We start from the raw sequence: 27,415 nt of genomic DNA, 5'->3' as shown, positions 1-27,415 counted from the left end.
AGTCCGCTGTCACGCAACCCTCTTCACGAAGTATTTCTTTATGGGAAATAAACATCTGTTATTATTATTACGTTGCTGGCATATTCAAAATCGATTACATTAATATCCGCAATCAACATTATAGACATAAATTATGAAATTTGCGTTGAAATTTATATCAGAAAATATAAGATGTGAAATATTCAATCGACCAACGAAAAGAGTAGGGGAACGCATACTCACTGATGTCTCCAGTCTTCGCAGTAATATTTAGAAAAGCTCACAGAGAAATGATACATCTAGGAGCTCGATATTACAGTCTCAATAGACTTCTATTGCTGGCTGTTGGTTTATGGCCCTATCAGCAATCCAAATTTACTCAATTTCAGTTTATTTTTTTCTCTGCTATTCTGTCAGCAGGTATTATATTTCAGGTAAAACAAGAACATTGTAATATTATTATAAAATCAATTTTTTTACTGTATGACAATTTTTCACTGCTGAATAATTTATCTATATATATAATAAGTACCGTCTTCTGTCTGTCTGTCTGTCTGACCGCGAACTATACTTATTTGTTAATGGACCGATTTTCTTCAAACTGGTGCCAAAATTTTTCTTATTTTTCGGGGAGTGCCATAAAGTGTATAATTTTTTGTTACCGATCTTTTTGGAAACCGGTTCCGAAATTTATTCCATTCGATAAGGATAATCCAAAAGAAGGATGTATTTCTGCCCAGTATATAGTGAAGGCTAATTTTTCATATAGGTTTAATTTTTCATTAATGTACCAATTTTTTGGAAAGTGCAGGTACTAAAATTTTTCTGATTGCGAACTATTCATTCAATTAATGAACCGATTTTCTTAAAAACAGTGCCCAAATTTTTCTAATTTTTCGGAGATAGCGAAGATGTGTATAATTTTTCATAACCGAATTTTGGAAACTGGTTCCAAATTTTTCTAATTTTTTGAGGATAGCTACGATAAGTTTAATTCTTCAGTAATGAACGTATTTTTAAAGAAATGTGATTGCTCCAATTTCCGCAAATTTTGAGATATGAAGCTGATTTTTTTTTTTAATAATTTTTATAGATACTTTTTCCCTTATCAATTTTTTGGAAACCGGTTTAAAAAAAATGGTTCTGAAAAATTATACACTTTATGGCAATCCTCGGAAAATTCTACCCCTGTTTCATATATAATTCTTCGCGGTCAGACAGACAGACATACAAACAGACAGACGTCATGATGTGTATAGTATGATATATATATATTTGGATATCTCGGCTCTCCTATTGGTCGGATTTTTTTCCATTTTTTTTTTGTTTTGTAGGGAAAAATATTTGCTACAACTTTTGTTTAAAAAATTTTTTAATAGTTGTCAAAGAAAAAAAGTTTCAACAAAAAAGGTGCCGTTAATTGGAACATTTTTATTGACAATTATATTGTCCACTGTTGGTTTTATAAAAAAAAAATGTTGAAATAAAACTTGTAGAGGACTCAATTCTCTACAATTTTTGTATATGCGCTTTTGCGGTGACAACAAATATCAGAGACAAAGGGCATCAAAAGTATTTGCGCCAAAATTTTTTAAACAAAAGTTGTAGCAAATATTTTTCCCTACAAAACAAAAAAAATGGAAAAAATCCGACTAATAGGAGAGCCGAGATATCCAAACTTACCCCTATTTTTAAGATGGCCGCCGACGCACAGGGAAATTTTGTTGGAACTTTGTGAATTTGGGCATCTCCTATGACCCTCTACTCACCCTTAAAAAATTGGCCTGTCAATCCGTTTTGCCATTCTCAGACCTAATTTTACTGTACTATATATAATTCTTTAAGATTCGGTCTATTAACGATTAAGTAGTTTGTGGTCAAACTTTTTTTGTTTTTTAAAGGAACCCTAAAAATTACATATATTTCCCGAAAAATTTCGGAACCGATTTCCAAAAAATCGCTAATAAAACATAATACACATCATTGCCATCCTTAAAAAATTCTACCTTTATTTTATATATAATTCTTTAAGATTCGTTCCATTAACGAATAAAAAAAATTTTGGAACCAGTTTCCCAAAAAATCGGTAATGATGCGGTTCTCAAAATACGCCTACGGTCTAAGTTAGAGTATCATGAGATAGTATACCAAATTTGGTTGTTTTAATTTGAAAACTGTAGATTTGCATAGCGGACAAACATACATACATACATACATACAGTCATTTTTATATATATAGAGATAGCTGATAGCTGTGATATATCTATATATATATACATACATACATACATATATATATATATATATATATATATATATATATATATATATATTAGTGGACCGAATTTTTACCAAAAGTATATGAAACAGGGGTAGAATTTTCCGGGGAGTGCCATGATGTGTATAGTTTTTCGTTACCGATTTTCTGGACATGAAGTAAAGTAAGAATTTCCCGAGGAGTGCTATAACGTGTACTATTTTTTGTTACCGATCTTTTTGGAAACCGGTTCCAAATGACCGAATCTCAAAGAATTGTACATATATATATAGATATCATACCATAATATAAAACCCGACTGTTTGTCTGTCTGTTTGCGAACTACTCATTCGTTAATGAACCGAATTTCAAAAAATTGTATATGAAGTAGGAGTAAAATATATATATTTCCCGGGGAGTGCCATAAAGTGTATAATTTTTCGTTTCCGATCTTTTTGGAAACTGGTTCAGAAATTTTTACAAAACTTTTGGGAAATAATTGACCATGCAAATCTTAAAAAATTATATATGAAATAAGGGTAGAAAGAATGTAGTAGAATTAGAAAAATTGCTAATAATAAAGGGGTTTCCGATTTCTGTTAAAAAAAATGTACGTGATTGCTCCAATTTCCGCAAATTTTGAGATATCAAGCTGAATTTTTTTTTATAAATAATTTTTATGGATAAAATTATTGGAAATGGAAAAATTTTGTTACCGATTTTTTGGAAACCGGTTTCAAAATTTTTCAAATTTTTCGAGAAATAAGTATTAATGGACCGATTTTCTTAAAACCAGGGCCAAAATTTTTCCAATTTCTGGAGGATAAGTTTAATTTTTGCTTAATAAATAATTTTTTATTAATGGATCGATTTTTTTGAAACCAGTGCCAAAATTTTTCTAATTTTTTGTTGATGATTTTGATGAAACTGGTACCGCAAATTTTGAGATATTAAGCTGAATTTTTTTTATGGATAATGAAACCAGTGCCAAATTTTTTTTAATTTTTGGAGGATAAATTTATCTCTCTCTCTCTCCAAATTTTCATTAATGGATAATTTCTCAGAGGGTGAAAGCGCGCGAAGCGCGGACGAAAAAAAAGAATAAATGAATTAATATTAGAACAGAAAGACAGCAAATGTAAAACTAAACCCGGCAGAATTTTTAAACAAAATAGAAAAAAAAGAAACAGAAAGACAATGAAAGAGAGTCAATGGCGGGTTAGCGAAAGGTGTGAAAACGCGCAAGGCGCGAGCAAAAATAAAATTTAAAGACTTTAATATAGAGGATTACATTTTTGAAATATTTGACAATATGCTAATCTACATCTATAATATTATCCATTAGTTATTATTTATTAAAAAAGAATTCGAAGATGTAGGTTAAAATTTGAAGAGAAAGAATATCAAATTTGGTGCTCCTAATTAATGGGTGAGTTTTCCTTCAAAACGGTGCCAAAATTTTCTAATTTTTTGATGATAATTTTGTTGATGAAACTAATACCAAAAGATTACTAATTTTATGGGGATGACTACTATGGGGTTGAAAGTTCGGTTTCATGGGGTTCTATTGGTGCTCCTAATTAATGGGTGAGTTTGGGGAGAGGGGAATAGATCTTGAGCCCGCGTCATGCGCGGGCGAAAAATCTAGTATTAATCTATATTTTGCAATTTGATTTTTGTATCAAATTAAAATACTACAAGATGCGCTATGCGCATGCAATTCATTCTTTAACACTATATGCATGTGCCTGTATCCTGTATTAAAACTTTTATGTATAAAATAGTATAAATTAATAGGATAAATAATACAAACAAAATACAATACATAATAATTTATTTAAATAAAATATATATATATATAATTGCACATTGCAAGTTGTATATTTTTCCTTAATTGTAATTAAAGAAACTGTCTTTATATCAAATAAACCAAAATAAGTTTAACATCATGATATGTATATGTTATATACAATTAAAATTGGAAATTTACTTTTTTATAAAAATTCATTTATTATCCTCTGACGCATTTTGTTGTGATAATAATATATCGTGATATGTGCACAAGATGGAACAACTTGTTTGACAAAATAATGGTCAAAATATTCTTCGCGCGGATAGTTACCCTCATTATCTGAAGTAATTAAAGTGAGAGAATCTATCATATCGTGGATGAACGGCAACGATAAATTTTTAAAACGGACATTTTGTTGCGCATCCGTATAGAGTGTATCAGTTTAGATAGACAGTGTTGCACTGTTACATATATATCAAAATTTTGATATAATAATAGGCAAAGGCGCATTATCGTATCATGAAATTAATACGCAACAATCATATGATGTAAATATGCATCGTAATGATATGACGTAAACATGCACAAAGTATATATCTGCCTGTACATACCTTTTTCAAGAATTGATATATTGTCTTATTATTTAATAGTATTAATAACAGATACTTATACGCAAATTTCTATTTGCAGTTGACACCATTAATAGTATTAAAATGTACCTCGGACCTTGTTACCAAAGTGTTGTCTACCGTATCTTTCTTTACAATATTTATAATAAAATATAACGCATTTCGTTTTAACATTGAAGTTGTAAGTTAATGGCTTACAGAGCATCCGTTAAATAGGATTAACTTGTCTGTCAAATATATTTTTATAGCAAAAAGTATTTTAATATTTACAACAATAGTAATACAGAAAGATAATAAAAATTGGCAGGTGAAAAAGTTATTGATGGAGCTTCAACATATACTTAACGAATTAAGGGACAAAAACGAAATTGCTATTGCAAAAAAATATAGTTGTATCGCTAATCGTTACACGATTGCGTTTACGGGTAAGGCAATGTTTATTGATTTTTGCATGTAATTATATTTTCGATTTAATATCTAACAATAAACTGTCAAGTGGAGTAAAATCGAATTTAGCATATTATAACTTTCATACATACATACATTTATATATGATTTATTTTATTGCATGGGCCTATTAAAGCATTAATATCACGTATTTGCATTAAATGGCAAATGTGCTTATAAATTGAAATAGCTATCAATTTTGCAATAAAATTTAATTTTATTAAAAGATATTTCATGCCGTACAGACATGTGTACGGTATACATAAAATAATTTTATAATATTACACCCTACAAATGACAATTTATTTACGCTTTTCAGCACTTGTAGTTAGTGGAATATTTGTTAGTATTATAGTTCAATTTTGGTCGAATTTAATTAATATTGATGTACCGATGAATATATCTCACCAACGGTCACGTCATTTATTCATTATAACGGAATATTTCATCGATCAAGAGAAGTATTTCTATTTGATTTTGTTCCATATGTACGTAGCTTTTTCCATCGGAGCGACTGTAATGGTAGCAATAGGTACAATGCTTATTACATATGCTCAACATACCTGTGGAATGTTTAGAATTGCTAGGTAGGAGTATGGACGTAAAAATTACCATATTATATAACGGTCCAATAATAATTACGGCTGTTATACAAGTTATACACAAAAGTGTTATCTTTATATGTATAACATAGTTAAAAATTTTTTAGTAAAAGTTTGTTTTTAGCTGAAGAATTGTGTCATTTAATAAATTGCTATATAATTGCGACACGACATTTGTAGCTATCGTATTAAACATGCAATGAGTATCGACATTTTACAAAACATTACGCTAAAAAATAAAATTCTGATGACCGAGGGCATAATTTATGCGGTCGACATTCACCGGCAAGCTATGAAGTTTGTATTTACGTCGACAATATTCGTGCAATACCTACGTTTAATAATATCTTTTTGTTTTGGAAGACTGTCTAAAGATTTGTTGTCCGCATTCGAGATAATGATGTTTTGCTTAATAACGTGTGGCGTGGTTTGTGTGAGCATCAACCTATTTCAAGTATGTTTTTGAATTTACATAATAATGTATGAGAGCTGTCCCGAAGTTATTCATATTAATAATAATACTGTCCAATAAATGTGTCAAGAAATTGATTCCAAAGATTTTTCAGATTGCATCATCTGGAAATAATGTTGAGGAATTGTTGTTTCCGTTTATGTTTCTATTTGCTAGTGTCATGTATATGTTTATAGCCAACTATATCGGGCAGAATGTAACGGATCACAATAATTACGTATTTTCTACTGCGTGAGAAACATTTCATGAAATAGTATATATAAAAGTTCATCTTTCAAGAGTTGTTTCAACAATAAAAATTAATTAATATTACTGTAAAATAAATCGGCGTAAACACTGAAATTAACTAATAGAGATTTGTCTCAATTTGTCATTCATTATGCATATACTTTATAGGTACAATGTGCAGTGGTATAGAGCTCCAATACACATACAGAAGATGATATTGTTCCTGTTACAAAGAAAAACTAAGGAGTTTACTTTGAGTGTTGGCAAATTATTTCATGCATCTATGGAATGTTTTGCCACGGTAAGATAAATATAAAATATCTTAATAGAGTATCATATTAAAAATAAATGTTATTAAAGAAAACATTTTTAATTATAGCTGGTTAAGACTTCGGTATCTTACTTTACCGTCATATATTCTACACGATGACAAAGCAAGTATGAATTTAATAACAGCATAGTAAGAATATAATTAATGAAAAAGTAATAGTATTCATGCTTAGAAAATAGAAATATTAATTTTTGTTAAAAAAGCGCAGATATTTATGTAAAATTGTTAATAAAGATATAAAAGATTAAAATTATACAAATCAAGGTATTATTACATCAAGTTTCTGCAATGCATTAAAATCGTGTATTTTTTTACTGTACGTTGAATAAAAAAAACAAGAAAGTATATATATTTATTTTACTTTGCTTCCAAATACGATTTTTATACGCAATTTTCTATTAAACATTAGCTATTTATAATCTTATACTATATATTTTATTTGGAATCAACGATTACATATAAATATGTTAGAATTATCGATAATAAATATGTTTATATATCCTTGTTTGAATCGCTTATAAAGCAGGCAACACTTTCCATAAAAAAATTGATTCTTTTAATAATACCTATCATCCCCTACAGTTTGTCCCATACTTTCTGAAACACCCGGTATATTATATCATGTGTATAATATTTTTATACAATATATATTATGTCACCACATCCCATATATATTTATATTTTATTTTATTAGATTATCTTCTATCTTATTATCTTCTATCCATGTTTCATTAATAGCTGATGTAATTTTGTCGTTGTCCATCATTGTGATATGATTACCTTCCACATAATGAATTTGAATTTTACCTTCGGTGACCTGAAAATAAGTTTCTTGTTATAAAGCTTCTTATTATTTCTAAAATCATATAGTCTTATATTTCAAAAATATCTTTATCCAAATTAAATTTACCTTATGTAGACCATAATCCTCTTCAGTAAAAGAGGCAATCGGAAATGTGGGTTTTAGCAATGTTATAGGTGATTTAAGGCGAGGTAATAAAGAAATATCATAATCCTGTATAGCAACTATATGATTGTAAATTGTGAAATATATCAGTTTTTTATTTTCAGTGGTCAATACTACCTCGTTCGGGAAGTAAGCTAAAAATATTTTTAATTTTTCGTTCCATGTGTTACATTTATTTAGCTCTAACGCAAGCTGTAAATAAAAAAATTTTATATAATTAATAATAATAATTGTGCCAAAGTAGCATCTGCATTTTATTAATATAAATATAAAAAATTTATTGAATTTTCGAACCATAAAATCTGTTGTTATTCTTATTTATTTCATTAAAATTCCTTACATGTTTATTAATACTTACTTATTGTGCTTTTTATCTAAAAACTATTATTATCATTTAATCTTAACACATACACAAACATACAAAACAAAATGTAAAACAATTTGTTTTACTATTTCAAGATTCACATACAATCCCTGAAGATATTCATGTTATAATGAATTATTTATTTAAATTTATATAAGATTAAAATTACATAAATAGTTTTTACAATAAAAAATCAAAATGTCTTTTTTTTACCATTTACTAACCTTTTTCTTGTTAATTATAGTGTACATTTTCAATAAACCAAGTAATACTACATTTTGTAACTCATCTGGCGAAGTACAGTTCAAATAGTGATTAGTCCAAAATTTCATTTGATCGGGAGCTCCGTCTATTAATATTAACCGTCCTGAGAAATCTTTAGCTTCTAATAATCTTGCTAATTCAATGGCAATTAAGGATCCAAATGAATAACCCACTATTAGAAATTTCCTTTGATCTTCCATTTTCTTTAATATGTGCTAAGAAAATAAATATAAATGTATGTGTAAGCTGTGGTATAATACGAAAGATGTACCTATAATTGTTAAATATTACTTATATGTATACCTATAAATTATTTAAAAATAATCACAATATATATTTTAATTAAATTTAATCTCCTTACAGGCAGCAAATGAGCGGCTGATTTCATCACTGAATGACTTTCATCAGGAATATTAAGTATACCATGTTGCAAACACGTTGCAGAAGGTTTAATTCCTAATGCCATAGTTTTATATACGCTTGAACATCCTTCGATTCCTGGTAAAAGAAATATATTGCCTCGATCAACCTCTTTCTTGGTAACAAATTCTACAAGAATATCTGGAACAAAGTCTGCATCCTTCATTTTTCGAATCAGCATGTCAAAGCCTTCCACATTACTCGGCTCAATTTCATTTGTATCGTGTATCTTTCCTTGTTCTGTTGTAATTGTCATTTGTCGAAGTTTAGCAAAATTTAGAGTTTTAATGTCTTGCGCTGTCAAGGAAATATCGAACTCTCTTTCCAACGTTTGCTTAATTTCAACTGCCATCATCGAATCCATACCCATTTCGACCAGTGGTACGTTTAGTGGCACTGTGTTTATGTTCTTTAATCCTATTTTAAAATAAAGTAAGAATTTTATAATAAAATCAATTTTATGTTATTCTAGTTAATCTTTTAAAATTAGATATACAACACAAATTTTTATTAAGAATCAAATTATTACATTTCTTGGTGAATATGTATAAAAAGTCAGCACTGACCCATTTTATCGCCACTTAAATATGTTATAAGGAAAGGGGGTTTTTCTGAGTAATTCTACGCAAAAAATAAGTGAGAGACGGCATTGATTTAGAAGAAATAGCAAATTAAAGTTTCACAATTTTATTACTTTTTTTAGGTATTTTAAAGTGATATTAGTTCTAAGAAAAGTAATTTATTGATATGTGTGTATAGACAGTACACGTGTAGGCGGAGAGGGGCTACCGCCTCTCCCCCGCAAGCAGGGGTGGACCTTGGTTCGCGTGGAAAGTTTCTCACCTATACAACAATTAGGTTGAGTCAGACCTTTGATTACATTGAAGTTCACCCTACCCCACCCTGCTTATAGGGCAAAACAAAGTCTATCATTGTACAATTCAGGTTTTCAGCTTTTTACGCGAACCGAGGTCCATCCCCACCCACCCCTGCATGCGGGGTAGCTTCTCCCCCGCCTACATATGTACTGTCTATACACACATTCAGTAAATTACTTCCCTTAGCATTGACATAAACTGTTATATTTTTTAGTTACATTATTTGTTCTTAACTTTTAAATAAACAATGACCACCAATTAAGTTATAAGGAAAAATTATTCAAGATCACGTTCTTGACAACATATATGTCAAGGTCATTAAAATCGGTGAGGTTGCCCTCTTTCTGTATAATTATCTTATTTATGTGTGTATTTTTTAACAAATAATTGTAGAGATAACTATTAAAAAGTGTAACAATTATTATAGCTTTTAAACTTGTTAAGATAACTTTTACTCTGTTCATCGCTCTGATACTGTTAAAACTGCTTGAGATGTAGAAAACTAATAGATGTCACTTTTATAGTGAATTCGGTTGAACATTTGAATGCGCCAGTGCGCACTAGTGCGACTAACTAAATTCGTTATCAATTACAATTACATGTACAAAGAAAACTATGTGACAAACAATAGTATAATAAATCGATATAATTATTACTTGAGTAATCCGTAACAAAAATTCTAAACAAAATTATTTATCAGTTAAATACTTTTGTGTTAAAAGACAAGGGCCATTAATTTTTTTTTGCTTCTACTTTCTGCTTTACCTTCTCTTTCTTTCTTTCCGAGATTTCATTTTATCGCTGACTAAATTTTCAGAAAAAACAACTTTTTTTCTAAATATCAATTATAATCTAAAAATTTGGATTAAGACCTAAATTATACAATAATTAAAATGAGAGAAACACGTAGAGGCCTCTTAAGACTTAAAGTGTTAAGTCTGCAGTAAAATAATTTTTCAAATATTATAAATATTCCTGTAATTTTGTGCAAAAAATATATTTTTTGAAATATTACTTATTCCAATAAATATACTTGGAATAACATTTTGATTTCACTTCTATTTCAAGGCTATTATATGTATTTAGTATTTTTCTTTATTTAACTTTGCATAAAACTGCTTACCCATTATATGAGCAACTGTTTCATAAATATTCATTGATCCGCCAATTTTTGCTTTTTCAGCAACAACCATACTGCTTACAACAGGTCGATCTTGTAACAGAAATACTTCTAATGTCTCCAAACAGGAAGATATTCGTTGTTGCAATGTACCTCCAATAACCAATTCCTTATTTTCTTCTTGCATATCTGCCACGAGTCCAACATCACCAATAGCACCCCACTGTATCGCTAAACCGTGTAATCCTTCTTCCATCCTTTTCTCACAAATTCTCTCCATTACGGAATTAGCCATCCCATAATTTGTCTGGCCTGCGTTTCCTCTTCCACACGACACGGAGGAAAAAACGACAAAATGTCGAAGTTGCAGACAGATCTTCCTCGACAATTCGTCCATTTTTTTTGTCATCAATGCTTTTGATTTGAATGAATCCTCGAACGTTTAAGGTGATTGATTTTGAAATATACAATCTTTTAAAACAACTGCAAGATTAAATATGGCATCCACTGGTGCTCTTTCTTCAGCAAATTTTAATAGGGATTCACAATCTTCATGTTTCAAATTATCATCGACTGTAACAATCTGTACATCCACACCGTAAGATCGCCATAGCTTTACTCTTGATTGCTGGTAACCTGTTTTAATCCCGGCTCGTGATGTTAATACCAGATTTTTTGCACCTCGAAGAGTCAACCAATCCGCTAGCTCTAAACCACATCCGCCAAGTCCACCTAAAATAACGTAGCATTTATGCTCCAAACAATAATATCGTGGATGAGCGAGTAGTGGAGCATCCAAAGGCTCTTCATCTTTGTGAACTCTGATAATTATCTGCGAATAAGCAATTAAGTAACAATCGTTTTTTCTATAAAGTAATAAATTATAAATAACAAAGATTTCATATTTTATTATTAATTTTAATTAATTAATAATTAACGTTATTTATTAATATAAATACAAAAAGTTTCTTGGTCAAATATAATTATTTAAATAAACCTACATTTGTTACTACCTTTATAGCATTAATTAGAAACAAAGAATTGTTTCTAATTTGATATGATAAAATATTCTGTATCATAATTACATATTTCTGTGTATATTAAGAAATAATTGTACCTTGCCAATATGTTTCCCAGCGGCCATATATCTAAAGGCAGCTTCTATTTCATTTCTTTCGAAGACTCTTCTGCATAGTGGTTTAATAGCACCGTCTTTTAAACCTTCTGTTATTGTTTTCCACAACTTTGACTTTTGTTCTGCGTTTGAATAGAATAATTTGTCCAATAAAATTCCATAAAAGCTGATATTTTTAGAAAAGATAGATATATCCAAGGAATTATTGGAAAACATATCAAATTTTCCAATTTCTAGAAAACGGCCACCATTTGCTAAACAGCGAACAGATGCTTGTAATTTCTCTTCGGCTAAGGAATTTAATACGATATCCACCCCACGACCTTTTGTACGCTGCATAATCATTTGTTCAAAGCTTGTATCTCGAGAGTTTCCGATATTGTCTTTGGGAATGGAGGGAAACGTTTCTCTTATAAACTGTCGTTTCTCGACAGTTCCAACTGTCGTAAACACTTCGCAACCTTCGTAAAGCGCAAGATGGATCGCAGCTTGACCAATGCCTCCAGTACCAGAATGGATTAAGATTTTGTCTCCCTTTTTCATTTTACCTCTCATGTATAAAGCATAGTAACACGTGCTGTACACACACGGAATCGTTGCTGCGTCTTCCATTGTCCACTTGTCAGGTATAATCCAACTGAGATATTTATCGGCCACAAGAATGTTCGTCATTCCTCTATGCATAAAAATTTTGAAAATGTATTTATTTACTTAAACGTTACTTTAAAATGACGTATATCTTGCTTATTTTTAATTTAATAATAAATTTAAGTTAATGTTACTTTTAAAACGTTATTAATACTATATATATATAATTAATGATACTTATATAAAATAGAAATTAATACTGTCAATTGCAAAAAGTTCTTTTTATCGCATATGTATTGATACTCGATCTATTTTACCCGTGTGAACATAATCCCATTATCCTCTGCTTATGCGTATTGAAACCAACAAATTCTAAACCAATGAAACAGTCGTTACCGCGTTCGAACGGTGTGATAGTTTCAGCATTGAGTCTGCCAGTAGCTACCATGATATCTCTAAAATTAACAGACGTGTAAATTACATTAACGAGATTTTCATGGTTAATGCGAGACATTCTGCTCTGTGCCCAGCAGAGAGTACTCAGATTTCCTTGTACCTGTTATAAGTAAACATTAATTAATATTATTTAATTATAAAATTTATAATAGAACATCTTAACATACCATCTGCGTAACGTAAGCGCTCTGAACAAGTTTTGGTTCTAACGATGGTAATGGTAAATGCCTGTATTGTATGATCCCCAAACGTTACCGGAACGTATAACGTTGATGGGCAGGTCCAACTGTAGCTGCTTCGTGTACAACGGTTCTTGCAAAGAAAATGTAGGCGCTTTGTTATCTTGAATAAATACGCTTCTAATTATTTTGCCGCCTGGTTCTTTTCGCAAACAATTAATAAAACCGAGTAGCCCGCATTCGAAGTCTTCTTCCGAGACGAGAATTATCTCCGTATCTACACCAGTTTCGTTTTCTACATTCATGATTGATTTCAGTTCATCTACCCATGAAAATTCATAATTGTTCACATGTACAATCCGCTGGTTTCTCGCAATATTTCGCGTTTTTCTTAATAACAAAAGCTTCTTGTCATTTATTTGTTTTTCCAGTATGATATCCAACTCATACGTTTTCAGGCATGAATAATCGCAAACCGCACCGGATTTTTCCAAAGTCAGTAGAAAACCCTGTGGCATTAACAGAGACAGCAACTGTTTATATAATTTTTTGCTATTTTTTGTCAAAATATCGAAACCAAGGATTATCAAACAATTCTCTTCCTTCGACAACTTAGTAATTTCCGTTGTAGAAACGTTGTCGGGCAAAGAAATATTTGAGAATTTCTCGTGGGTCGTCACGAGTTTAGTGTGGTGTCGAATCTGCGGTAAATTATTTAAGATTTCACCAATAAGTGGAGAATTTAAATCTTCTGGTACCACTCTGTCACTATCATCGATAAATTCGATAATTTTAACATTTATCATATTGCAACATTCGAGTGCAATGTGCATCGACATTCTTATTGCATCTTGCAACGACATAGTACCTAAATCACGATGAGCAACGAATTTGTATTCTTCAAGAACGGTATTAACTACTTTTTGTCGGCGATATATAGGTGTAGCCACAGTGCCACAAATTTCTATTCCTCCAGATATTATAGCGTCTAAAGACTTGTAACGACGAACAGAGAATTCTGCAACGTAGCGAATGAAATTTATTTGTCAGGCAATTGGCCGCATTATATCATTTATTTTACTTACGTCTATCTCCAATTGGATAATCCTGAATTATCTGTGTGTGATATTTCGGATCGATAGTCAGTTTGCGAATTCTTGTTGGAACATAAAGGCTTCTTGAATTCTGTCCTAAAATCATCATCTGTAACATACTGTCCATAAATGCCACCCAATTAGATGTCCATGCGATATGGCCGTTTGATCCAGTAACCGATGCGCTCTTTAATCCACGAAATGCGCCAGCATATTGATAACCGCGAAGTCTTAATTCCTTGTAGATGTCTTTTGTACTCATTTCTTCTTCACCATCGATACATTCAGCAAGATTAGCTGATATTTTTTCATTTTCAATATTGGTTGGAATTCGTACTATTCCAGTAACAATAGCATTATCTCCTTCGATTATATCAAACCTATTGTTACCTAGATATAGGTGTAAATTCATTAAACGTAATATAATTTTATAAGAAATCAAAATTAATATAAATATGTCAATATGGAGCTGGACCTTACAAAAGCAGTTGACTTGTGAAAAAAAAGAAGATTCCGCGTTAAGATTAGTTATTCTCATATATTTTTTCTGTATATTTTTTACATTTTAATTATAGTATATATTGCGCCATAAAAGTAGCATAAGTTTTAAAATCTAATTAAAAAATTAAAAACTGACGCTAGAGAAAATTAGTTGTTTACGTAATAATATTACCTTCTTGGATCGAGAGAGTTAATTCAATCTCATTTTGTTGTGATAGTACTGTAGCACGAATAAAATTAACGTCTTCAAATACAATTGGTGTATTGATGTATTCTTGGTTTTTTAACGATGCGATCATTTCCCAGATATAAAAAAGATATCCCATAGCAGGAAATACATTTTTTTCATTAACGACATGGCCTGTTAAATACGCAAATTCTTCATCAATTGTACTAATACTGACAACTATTTCCTTATTGTCAATTATTTCTTTTTGACGAACTCGCATTACAAACAAATCTTCTAAATGATCCCATCTGCAAAAGTCATTAGAAATTATTATATAATCTTCGTGTAAACGAATTAAATGTGGAAATTACTGAATTCAAGCTTTGATGTAAAATTGAAGCACAGATTCTAAAATATCACTGTTATCTGCTCTTTGTAATAGGCATAAAATGATTAACATATGTACAATAAGAATATATTTATCTTTGAGATAAGTAAGGTGATAGAATGTCTTCAAAATACGGAGATGTAATTTTGAAATTAGATGATAAAACTAACCAAGTTCGAAAAAGAGTTCAAAGTTCTAATTTGCGATTATTGAACATGTTCTCTTCTGACTATTTCACCTAAATATTTCAAAATTTATGAAAGTGTTTGTTTTTCGATAATTTGTCGATTTGTGCCTAAACAAAAAATATGCATACCTTATGAGAGGAGAAATCATTGGGGTACCGCGGCTTACAGGAAATTCCACTGTCGAATAGAGATTTGCAATCTGTGGCTGCAATCCTGCGTTATAAAGTTTTCCGATTGATTCTAAAAATATCTCATTATTATGATCCTCGGTTCGTTCATATAGCGCTACGTTTGTTACTGTAGAGTATAAATAATTGTTCAAAATGTGTTGAAGAATATTCTGAGGAGATATTTCAATCGTCACTGTATCTCTTGGAACTGAACGTATCGTCTTTGCGAATAACACCGGAGACAAGAAGTGATTTGTATAATATTTTGAACATAAAGGTACAGTATTGAAGTACTCATGAGAGGATGTTGTCAGCCACTTTGAGCTGTGAAACTTTTTTTGTGGTAATGTTCGGTTCAAGTATTCTTCAAACTTAGCTACAGCAGGTTTGATGTAACGACTATGAAAAGGTATATAACCACAAGAAATTTTTTTTATAGGTATACTATTTGCCTAAAAAAAAGAATAAAATCTAAATATTATAAAAGGAATATTATAGAAAGAATAGAAATATAAATATTATTAATTGCTTGTTTTAATAAAACAATTAAAGAAATTAGATAGAAGAAAGATTATATTGTTTATAACCATTAATATACATACCTGCAATTTGGTGAGGAATGTTTTTATAGAATTTGTTGGTCCGCTTACAATAAAATTAGAAGAACTATTGTAACAAGCTATATCGATATCCGAAGGACACAACTTTTAAGGTTTCAAGGTCGAGATTAATTTCGGCCATGGAGCCATTAATTATTTTCGACTCGTGAAGGGCTAAACCGATGAAATATGCCGACAGAATCGTATCTTCGGCCGTTAAACATCCATCGGCATATCCACAGATTAGTTCACCAATGGAGTGACCGATTATAAAATCGGGGACTACACCAATAGATGTTAAAAGATCAACTAATCCAATCTGCGATACATATAAAAAAAATAGCTTCCCATTTGGTTTAAATAAAGATTAGAATTATGAAGTAATCAAGTAATTTTTTTGTAATTATCTTTATAATATATGATATTATGATATATAAATATATATGTATATATGTATATATGTATATATGTATATATGTATATATATATATGTGTGTGTGTGTGTGGGGGGGGGGTAGGGGCATTTTTCGTGAAATCAGACACCCCCCCTGTCCAAAAATTGGGATCACCTAAAAAATTCTTTCGGGGCTTATTTTATAGCTACACATATGTAGTTTTAGTTGAGCTGTGGCCTTTTGAAAAATCAACATGGCGGACCCCAATATGGCCAAAGTCTGCGGGTAACGAGATACGACAGATGAAATCGTTACTTGGAAGTTATAGACTGTCATAGAAAAATGTGTTAATGTGTTTATTTAATAGTTAGCATTAAATCCATGGAAAAAATAAATTTTTAGTTTGTCCAAAACCAATATGGCGGCCCAATTATCCGTGAAATTCTAAAAAATAACTATTTCGTTCTTTAAAACGTACAAACTACGTTCAATTTTTATGAAAATTTATATCATGATACATTTTAAGATGTTGATCATAAATTAACAATTGGGACGTCGTATTTGAATATAACGAAACCCAATATGGCGGCTGTATATTCGAAAAATGTTAAAAAATAATGACGTTAATATTCAAATCATACAGACTCGTTCTAATTATTATTAATTTGAGTGTTACGGTATTTTTTAATTGCTTTTTTTATTTACTTTTTTAAATTTTTATAAATTTTTATTATTTTTTTATTTTTGACTATGATTTCGTTATTGCGGTGACAAAATTTGAACGTAGTTGATCAAATATGATTTTTCCAGTGAATACAGAATAATTTTTGAATAAGTAAGTGAAGGCAAGACAGGTAGTCTTTCGAGCCAGTAAAGGCAAGAGAGACAGATTGTCCGGCCAGTGAAGGCAAGAGAGACAGACTGTCCAGCCAGTAAAGGCAGGAGAGACAGACTGTCCAGCCAGTGAAGGCAGGAGAGACAGACTGTCCGACCAGTGAAGGCAAGAGAGACAGACTGTCCAGCCAGTGAAGGCAAGAGAGACAGACTGTCCAGCCAGCGAAGAAAAAAAATTATTCTGTATTCACTGGCCGGACAATCTGTCTCTCTTGCCTTCACTGGCCGGACAGTCTGTCTCTCTTGCCTTCACTGGCTGGACAGTCTGTCTCTCCTGCCTTCACTGGCCGGACAATCTGTCTCTCTTGCCTTCACTGGCTCGAAAGACTACCTATCTTGCCTTCACTTATTCAAAAATTATTCTGTATTCACTGGAAAAATCATATTTGATCAACCACGTTCAAATTTTGTCACCGCAATAACGAAATCATAGTCAAAAATAAAATAATAATAAAAATTCATAAAAATTTAAAAAAATAAATAAAAAAAAGCAATTAAAAAATACCGTAACACTCAAATTAATAATAATTAGAACAAGTCTGTATGATTTGAATATCGACGTCATTATTTTTTACCATTTTTCGAACATACAGCCGCCATATTGGGTTTTGTTATTTTCAAATACGACGTCCCAATTGTTAATTTATGATCAACATCTTTGGCCGCCATATTGGTTTTGGACAAACTAAAAATTTATTTTTTCCATGGATTCAATGCTAACTATTAAATAAACACATTAACACATTTTTCTATGACAGTCTATAACTTCCAAGTAACGATTTCATCTGTCGTACCCATAGAGATATAAGAATAGAGTGCGCGAGCGAGCTGAAAAAGCGATATAGGAATAGAAAAAGAAAGCTGCGCAGAATAGAAAGAGAAAGCTGCGCATGGGCCCCTTCTGTCTTTGTTTCGCATGCACGCGTAGACAAAGACAGAAAGAGCCTATATGCAGCGTTCTTTTTCTATTCCTATATCGCAGCCTCTTACGTGCTAGCATATGACTCGCGCACTCTATTCTTATATCTCTATGGTCGTACCTCGTTACCCGCAGACTTCGGGCACCATATTGGGGTTCGCCATGTTGATTTTTCAAAAGGCCACAGCTCAACTAAAACTACATATGTGTAGCTATAAAATGAGCCCCGAAAGAATTTTTTAGGTGACCCCAATTTTTGGACAGGGTGGGTGTCTGATTTCACGGAGAATGCCCCATATATATATATATATATATATATATATATATATATACACACACAATAAGAGTTTTTACTTTACCTGTAGTCCAATAAGACTCAATAAAAAATTAAAAATATTATCAAAAATATTTTTATTATCACTTGTTAAAATATCTGTAAGTGATATGCCGTAAGATCTCAAAACGATACCACATTTCTGGATTGCTTTGGCAAACACTGGGAATTTCATTAGAGCGCGACCTATTAAAATTTTAATAAAATTTCTAAATTTCAATATATAGATATGTACATGCATCCGCGTATTTAGATATTTAGATTTTTTTAGTTATCGGTAAGGGTACGTAAAAAAATCTAGCCTCTTCTTATATTACAGTATTTGTTCTAGAATAAAATTTAATTGTATTTGTTAACTGTAATAAATTAAATTCTTAATAAATAGTAAGCAATAAATCAAACATATCTTTTATGTATATACTATTATAAGTTTGATAAAATACTAAATAAGAATATGTTATGATCATGATCGTAACACTCCATATTTGTACGTTCTGTATACTTAATATACATTCTACAACTTAAAATTCTTCTTTGTTGAATGTACATTTAAAATATTTTAGAATAATATATTTACTTACTCATCCCAAACCATTGAGATCCTAATCCAGAAAATATAAAACAAATCGGTCTTCTGATATATGGAGTATGTTCTATTTTATTAATTGTATTATGAGATATTTTAGACCCAGTTACCATGTATCCTCTATAAGGATGACCTTCTATATCATCATTATGAATATGATGTAGCAGAGATATAAACTCAGCATCTATTGGTCGATTTCGTACCTGCATTCAGTAACAAGAATGTACATTTTATAATTCTTGGAATAATTTTACACAAAAAAGAACGATAATATTATCTTATTCTGCAGTGTTTTACTTTAGCAATTATTAAATGCATTATTATTACTTAATATATTAAATAAATATATATTTAATACATTAACTTTTTTTGTGCAAATTTGAAATAATTTCGAAAGCAATTATGTACGCAAATATCTTTTTAGACACTATATAAATACACGCGTGTATATTTAATTGTTATATTTATATGATAATACAAAAAACTAATGTCAAAAATTATTTCTGAAATAAATGAAATAATATTTGCCATTATAATATTTGCTTACATCATCTAAGATAATTTTAACTGCTTCTTCCGTACGTCCAGACACAGCTACAAGTCTAGGTAAGTCATTATTCAAAGCTGCATTGTTGATTTTTTGTTTAGGATTTGATTTTAATAATATGTGGCTATTAGCCCCTCCAAACCCAAAAGAATTGATAGCTACATAACCACCCTCCCATTCTGTTGGTTCAGTAACGATCTTTATTCTTCCTTCGATAATAGCAGTTAACTCTTTTCGCGGATGCTTGAAGTGTATAGTAGGCGTAATTATACCAGTTTCCATCGCTAATAATACCTTTAAGAAATCATATCCTTTTACTAACAATAATCATAGTAATTATTTTATATAAATGTATTATATACATATGTATTATAATTGTAACAATATAAAAACAAGCAAAAAAATTGTGCAAATTAGAAATTTGCACTTGGCTTCCTCATAGAGGAAGTGATGTCTTAAGATGCTAATACGGCCCTCTAATTGGCTGATGATGCCTTGAGACTATACTTAAGACGATCTTGGATATAAGACCCGACTATGAATACCGGCCTTAAAGAATTATATATGAAATAGAAATATAGAAAAAACTGAAGAATATAATAAAATTTAAAAATTTCAGTAAACCTTTTTTTAACAAAAATCGGTAACCCCTTTATTATTAACAATTTTTATTAATTCTATTATATTCTTCAGTCTTTTCTACCCCTATTTCATATATAATTCGTTAAGATTTGGTTGATCAGTTCTGGAGTTATAGAAATTTCTGTAAATTTGGCACAGACATACATACACACATACCGACATTTTTTTAAATGCAATATTTCGACGTTTTAAAACACTGAACATATTGACATTAAAAACTCAAAAAACAATCTTTTCTTTGGTTTCTTCTACCCCTATTTTATATATAATTCTTTTAAATTTGGTTGATTAGAGCCAACTTTATACGCAATCAAAGGTTCATATACGAATTTACGAAAACAAAGCTTCCTCTATGAGGAAGCAAAATATAAATTGCTATAATCACATTTTAAGCAAAGTTAGTGTTAAATCATTTTATTACAAATGTACCTTTGCGATTTGACAAAAGCCACTGGCGGATTCGGAATGTCCAATATTCGATTTTACCGAGCCCATCAATAAAAAAGTGTCTCTTTTAGCGCATATAGTCTGGTCAATAGACATAACTTCTACGGGATCACCAGCAAGAGTACCAGTTGCATGGGCCTCCATGTAAGATAACTCACTGGGCATGATTTCACATTCCTCGTAAAATTTATTTAACAATAATTTTTGCTTTTCGACCGATGGAAAGGTAATACCTTCTTCTTTAAAACCATCGCTATTTACTTTACCGTGTACGAGGGTTGCATATATTCTTCTTGCATTTTTTGCCTTTTGCAGATATACTACCGCGACCGTATCGCTACGCATATATCCGGTCCCTTCCTCGTCAAAGGGTTTACAATAACCATCAGAAGATATAACCCCTAGAAGGAAATTAATTCATGTTATTAAATAAAGTTCTTCAAGCTTCGATTCAATATCTAAATGTAAGGATAGAAAGGAAGCATTGGCTTATTGAACATTATAGACAAAGAGTGCGATTGTTTCGCAGAGCACGTTATTGGATAAACAAAAACATAAAATAATAACATAATCTTAATATAATTCACACACAACAAGAGTTTGTTGATTTCAATCAATTTAAAATACGAGGTTATTCTCGTCCAATTTGACGTGGAAATTGCTCAATATAACAAGAACGACATATAATCAATGATATTATCTAAATCAATGATTATTTAAAATCTAAAATTTTCGTAAAGATGGAAATAAATGAGATATAAATAAACATATCAAAAAATGTTTATAATCCATACACAATATATATATATATAAAGGAAGATCCTGAGAGACTGACTGACTGACTCACTCACTCATCAACGCCCAGCCCAAACTCCTGAACCGAATTTTTACCAAAAGTATATGAAATAGGGGTAGAATTTTCCGGGGAGTGCCACTATGTGTATAGTTTTTTGTTACCGATTTTCTGGAAACCGGTTTTTCTAATTCTTCTAATTTTTCGGGAAATAATTCACCGAATTTCAAAGAATTGTAGATCAAACAGGGGTAGAATTTTCCGGGGAGTGCTATGAAGTGTATAATTTTTCGTTACCGATCTTTTGGAAGCCGGTATCGAAATTTTTTCAATCTTTCGGGAATTAATTGACCGAATCTGAAAGAATTGTATATGAAGTAGGGGTAGAATTTTACGGCGAGCGCCATAATGTGTACAGTTTTTGTTACCGATCTTTTTGGAAACCGGTTTTTTTAATTCTTTCAATTTTTCGGGAAATAATTGATTAAATGTCAAAGAATTATACATGAAGTAGGGGTAGAATTTCCCGGGAAGTGCTATAAAGTGTACTATTTTTTATTACCGATCTTTTTAAAAACCGGTTCCGAATGACCAAATCTCAAAGAATTGTACATAAAGTAGGGGTTAAATTTCTCGGGGAGTGCTATCAAGTATATAATTTTTTGTTACCGATCTTTTTGGAAAGCGGTATTAGAAGTTTGACGAATTTTTCGGGAAATAATTAATCGAATTTTAAAGAATTGTATTTAGAGAGAGAGAGAGAGAGAGGGGAGAGAGAGACAGAGGGAGAGAGAAAGAGGGGGGAGAGAAAGAGAAAAAGAGAGGGGGAGAGCCCGGGGCGAAGCCCGGGTAACCAGCTAGTATATAATATACAATAAAATAAGATATAATAAATACATACCTAGATGGTAAAATTGAAATTGTACATGAGGATGGAGGCATAGATTGGCGGAAGCGATAATGGCCGCGTCGCACTCTCCGGACTGAATCAGCTCGTAAGCTTTCACTATAGCAACGTTACCTGAACTACATGCAGTATCAATATTATGCGACTGTCCAATAACGCCGAGCCAGTAAGAAATTTGGTTTGCCATGAGAGAAACGTTGCATGCAGTCATAGGTAATCCAGCAAACTAATCACAATTCATATTTCTAAATATATTTAAAGTATTAGGTATATTAAAATGTACAAATAATAAGTTAAAAGTTTATTTTTAAAACTGCTTAAAAATTTATTGTATATAATTTATTTATACTTCTTATACAGTAAGGAAACAGATTTTTATCTTTAAAACAAGAATTTTACACAGTTATAATTTCTTTAAATAAATTTCTTTTGATTATGTGTTTTATATATTAATTAAATATGTCATACCTGAGATTTAAGAATAAAATCCCCTTGAGTCTCAGACAGAGAAATTGCTGTAAGAACACTCGTTCTTGTTCCCTGTAATTCTTTTGGGTTTACGCCCGCATCGATAATTGCTTCGTAAGTATGCTCGAGTAACATTCTAAGCATAGGATCCATTATATAAGCTTCTGTTGCGGGTATATTGAAAAATTCTGAATCAAATTTCTCGATATTGTTGACTTTACCAATTCGATGGGGCATATTATAAGCTATATAAAAAATATAAATATATTAAAAAGTAACAAGTAAAAGGAGGCTTTGACAGTACAATGCGGTTGACAAAGCGTACGTTAACGTAAGTTAACGTTATAATAACTATATAATTATACATCGGACATTTCGTTTTGAATATAGTCAGATCTTCAGCGATGACAACTGAATCAAAATAATCTCACACTCTCCAACAAGAAATAATTTCAAAATTTGGTGGTCTAAAAGTAGTAGTATAATCTGCGAGAAAATTCAAATGAAACTTAGAGCCTCCGCACAAGACTCTCGTATTGTAACGTAGCGTAACATAACATGGATCAACGCACAAGAAACGCATCAATTACGGCGTTGTACGTTTCTTGTGCATTGACTTACGTTATGTTACGTTACATTACCAGACGAAAGTTTTGTGCGAAGGCTCGTAGCCTATCCCTATACTTAATGTCATAGTTTATAATATAATCGAAATAGAAATGACAGTCAGAACTTCAACGACAAGAGAAGTAAATTAAATCACCCATCAGTTCATAAAATGCGAAAATAAGATCTTATAAGATTTTATAAGAATACTTATATAACACTGGGGAACACGGATTTTTTGTCGGGCCAATGCAATGGCAACTGATTCTGATAGATTTTTTTCCGTAGAATCCAAATCTGAAAACGAAAATAATGAATTGGCTCTATTTTTTAAGAAATACGGTGCTCCCGTTGTTTTTCTACAGATGTTCAAAAATGACCAAAAACACGTTTTTTGGCACTTTTGACCCCGTTTATTTAAAAAACCAGAGCCAATTTAGTATTTTCAAGGCCAGATTCTTGTTCAACGGAACCAAATTAGTAAAAAATACCTATTCCCTTAAAAACAATCTGAAAACGATAAGATTTTGTTGACCAGTGTAATATATACTTCTTTCTACATAAAAAATAATAATGTTTTTAAGGATTTATAATATGCATCTGGATCGTTTTTAATTATAATATTAGAAATAACAAAGCCATGAAAATGTTTGAATTAATGAAAGATAATTTATAATTTTCGACATAAATTACGAGAATTGTTTTATATGTATATATTGTGTACATATATGTAGGGTTACGCAATTTTCTTGGATTCTGATATCGTTTTTAAAAATTATTGGATTAGATATTGCAAATCTTTAATTACGATTAATATATACGATAATATAAAACGAATATTTTTCCTAATAAGTTTTAAAAATATAAGGAGGTTGGTTGCTGTCACATTGCAGGGCAGGCGGCGAGAGGGGACCATTGCGAGAGGAAACTCTAAATAATCAAATTTTTCGACGCATAAAATAAACGAGTTTTAGCAAATAAATATGTAGAATGCATTTAATTAGCTGTTTTTTAAGGTTTTAAATTAAGGTTCTTAAAGTTTTAAATTAAAGTTTTAAAGTTGTTTGTACAATTAAAATCAAAATGCGTTGCAATATGCAATATGCAATATGCAATATGCTGTTTTATTTTTACAATTTTTTGATAACTATCAGTCTTCGTAAAAGTCTTTCCTAAATATATAAAAAATTATTTGCATCTATTCTCATTAAATTCTTGTCATTTTTAATAGGCTTTCGAGAGTTACATTACAGGTGTCGTAATATTTTTGCGTAATTAATTAATTACTCGACAACCATGCAGACAATTGTCTTCAACTTTGGCATGGACGACAGATTCCCATATAGACGAATATCCTCCATAAATTTGAACTAATTCTTATCATATTGATTTGAACAACCAACCTCCTTAATGTTAAAAAAAAATTATTACAATTATTCCACCGTCCATGATCGCTCGAACCAAGATCCGCCTTGTTAAAAAGATTTTCTTGAAATTCTTTTAAATTGTCGCTGTTAGGAAATCGGCCAGCAATACCAGAGATTACAATTTCTTCTTCAGCATCGACGCTATACAAGTTCGGTCGATTCATAGTATCTTTATTTTTTCGAAACAGACAAATTCTACAACAAAATGTCATTATTTATTTTTTGAAAAAAAACAGACATAAATGTAAAATAAAGAAAATAATCAAATACAATTTAATATTATATACATATACGTACCAATAGGAAGTGGAAGCACCGTGGCAATTGAAACACTCAGAGTGAAGTCGAAACTAAATCATATCTCCTCTATATTTATAGTTTCTGTGTTATATATGTATTATACTTCTACATACATGATAATGACGCAGCCGATTAAAATTGTAAATGTTTGAATAGCTGACGCTTCCGTTACGATATATTTACCACATAATCGTGGAAATTATTGAGGAGTTTGCCAATGCGTATAATAACAGAATAAATTCAGAAAGAGAATATAAAAAAATTACTATGTGTTATCATTTTATGTTTGTGAGTATTATTATTGTGTGAGTTTTAGATATGTTGTAAAATAATTTAATTAAAAAGGTAAAACAATTGTTATTTTAATATCTGATATGTAAAATATAATTATTATTTATATTATATATTATACAATATATCTTCACGTAAGTATATGAACTAACATAGTTAGAACATTCTAAGTTTATTGAAAAAAAAATGTTCTTTATATATTTTACATCAATTATTTTCAATTTAAATAGAGATATACAAGTTAGAATATATGCTGGCAAGCGTAAATCTACTTATTGTACGAAACTTGCACGCATACACGCACGCATTGTATTTGCTCTAATTTTGATTTTAGTCGGATTCTTTTCACTAATTGAATATTCAATATATTAACTCACAAGTTATAGCTTAAATAAAATAAACTAAACTTTAAAACTAATTCAAAGATACGAAGTTACGAATATACGTTTCTTATTCTCGCGCTCTCTGAACTCTGGTGAGTGTGTGACTTTACGTTCTTTGTCCTGACTGTTATTTCTGTTTCAATCATATCACAAACTATGATTATTAATCAAGTTTCACTTTTTCGTGATAAGTTTCACTGCTGATTATTCTTTGATTTTGACTGTTAGCACATCGCTGAAGACGACTCAAAACACAAGCGAACCGTCCGATGTATTATAATTATGTATCTTATTAGTTATTAAAGGTTGATATAACGTTAACTTACGCACTGTTGACCGTGTCCCAAATCTTTTTACTTGCTAGTTGTTAATTTCATTATTGAGTTCTTAATTACTTATCCATTTATTTTAATATAAATATATTATAATTATTTTGCATCGTATTTTGCGCATGCTATCGTGTACTGACTTAACACATTAGAATATCCTTGTTCAGATTTTATTTAGACACATATACATATACATATACATAATTCACGCGTGCAATATACGGGGTGCGAGAAAAGTCTGGAAACGGACAAATATCTCGAAAACAAAACGTTTCTGAGAAAAATGTTTCGAACCAAAGTTGTAGGGTTTTAAAAGTTCTATTCAATGATCATATCCGTTTGACCTTGAGTGGAGGCGTCAAGGCGAGGTCAAGACCAACCTAATTTTTTTAAATGGAACACCCCATTTTTTATGACACAGTATTAAAGGTGGCAGCGAGACGTTTCCAAAACACTACTTGAAAATCTATTTTCGTTGAGAATTGCCTGAGTTATGAGCTTTAGAATTTACGGTGCCGCCAGCATTAGTATTATCCAGGATGTACCGCGTGGAGGTTGCATGGTCGGACTTTACACCCCTGTGTGTGTGTGTGTGTGTGTGTGTGTGTGTGTGTGTGTGTGTGTGTGTGTGTGTCAGCAGATATGCGTATAAATGAGTATTGATTTTAATTTTAGACATTGTCATATCTACTTTATTTGCATAATGTATTCACGCATTTACGCATTCACAATAGGAATAATATCCGCTAAACTTTAATATCTGATGCATATGTAAAATCATTTTCAATTGTCATGCGATGTCAAGTAAACGGAAAAAGAACTAACTACGTCAATGCATAAATGTCAAGGTGCTATGTATGCCAAGTTTGTCTGGAATTTTTCGTCAAGCTTTTGAGTAAAATATCTCTGAAACTCTTAACCAGCTTTCTG

The 27,415-nt window shown here is 30.8% G+C and overlaps 2 protein-coding genes across 8 annotated transcripts; one reads left to right on the top strand and one right to left on the bottom strand.

Moving 5' to 3' along the window:
- Nucleotides 1–200: 200 nt before the first annotated feature.
- Nucleotides 201–7,405, top strand: LOC139814731 (uncharacterized). 7 transcript variants are annotated; one of them, XM_071781220.1, is made up of 9 exons: nt 201–413; nt 4,719–4,838; nt 4,965–5,082; nt 5,424–5,691; nt 5,887–6,003; nt 6,070–6,160; nt 6,273–6,409; nt 6,575–6,707; nt 6,786–7,405. In XM_071781220.1, exons 1-9 carry the CDS (start codon nt 225–227, stop codon nt 6,834–6,836), a joined length of 1,224 nt encoding a protein of 407 aa, XP_071637321.1. In that variant the 5' UTR covers nt 201–224; the 3' UTR covers nt 6,837–7,405. The 7 variants fall into 7 exon arrangements, with proteins under 7 accessions (XP_071637321.1, XP_071637319.1, XP_071637328.1 ...); XM_071781218.1 differs by having other exon boundaries at nt 6,264–6,409; XM_071781227.1 differs by having other exon boundaries at nt 5,424–5,592; nt 5,887–6,160; nt 6,264–6,409.
- Nucleotides 7,406–7,419: 14 nt separating this feature from the next.
- Nucleotides 7,420–25,741, bottom strand: LOC139814426 (fatty acid synthase-like). The gene is given in 22 exon segments (XM_071780681.1): nt 7,420–7,554; nt 7,648–7,896; nt 8,293–8,547; nt 8,694–9,169; nt 10,754–11,582; nt 11,868–12,561; nt 12,791–13,029; nt 13,097–13,165; nt 13,168–14,126; nt 14,194–14,592; nt 14,876–15,180; nt 15,577–16,070; nt 16,221–16,323; nt 16,325–16,536; nt 18,785–18,945; nt 19,341–19,548; nt 19,893–20,186; nt 20,964–21,382; nt 22,676–22,907; nt 23,150–23,394; nt 25,187–25,377; nt 25,480–25,741. Coding segments are annotated over 21 exon segments (7,137 nt in total). The 5' UTR covers nt 25,347–25,377; nt 25,480–25,741.
- Between the last annotated feature and the right edge of the window lie 1,674 nt (nt 25,742–27,415).

This window comes from Temnothorax longispinosus, chromosome 1, assembly GCF_030848805.1.
Source record: "Temnothorax longispinosus isolate EJ_2023e chromosome 1, Tlon_JGU_v1, whole genome shotgun sequence".
Lineage (NCBI taxonomy): Eukaryota > Metazoa > Arthropoda > Insecta > Hymenoptera > Formicidae > Temnothorax > Temnothorax longispinosus.
The sequence above is the reverse complement of the archived record's forward strand: the minus strand, read 5'-3'. Positions and strand labels throughout refer to the sequence as shown.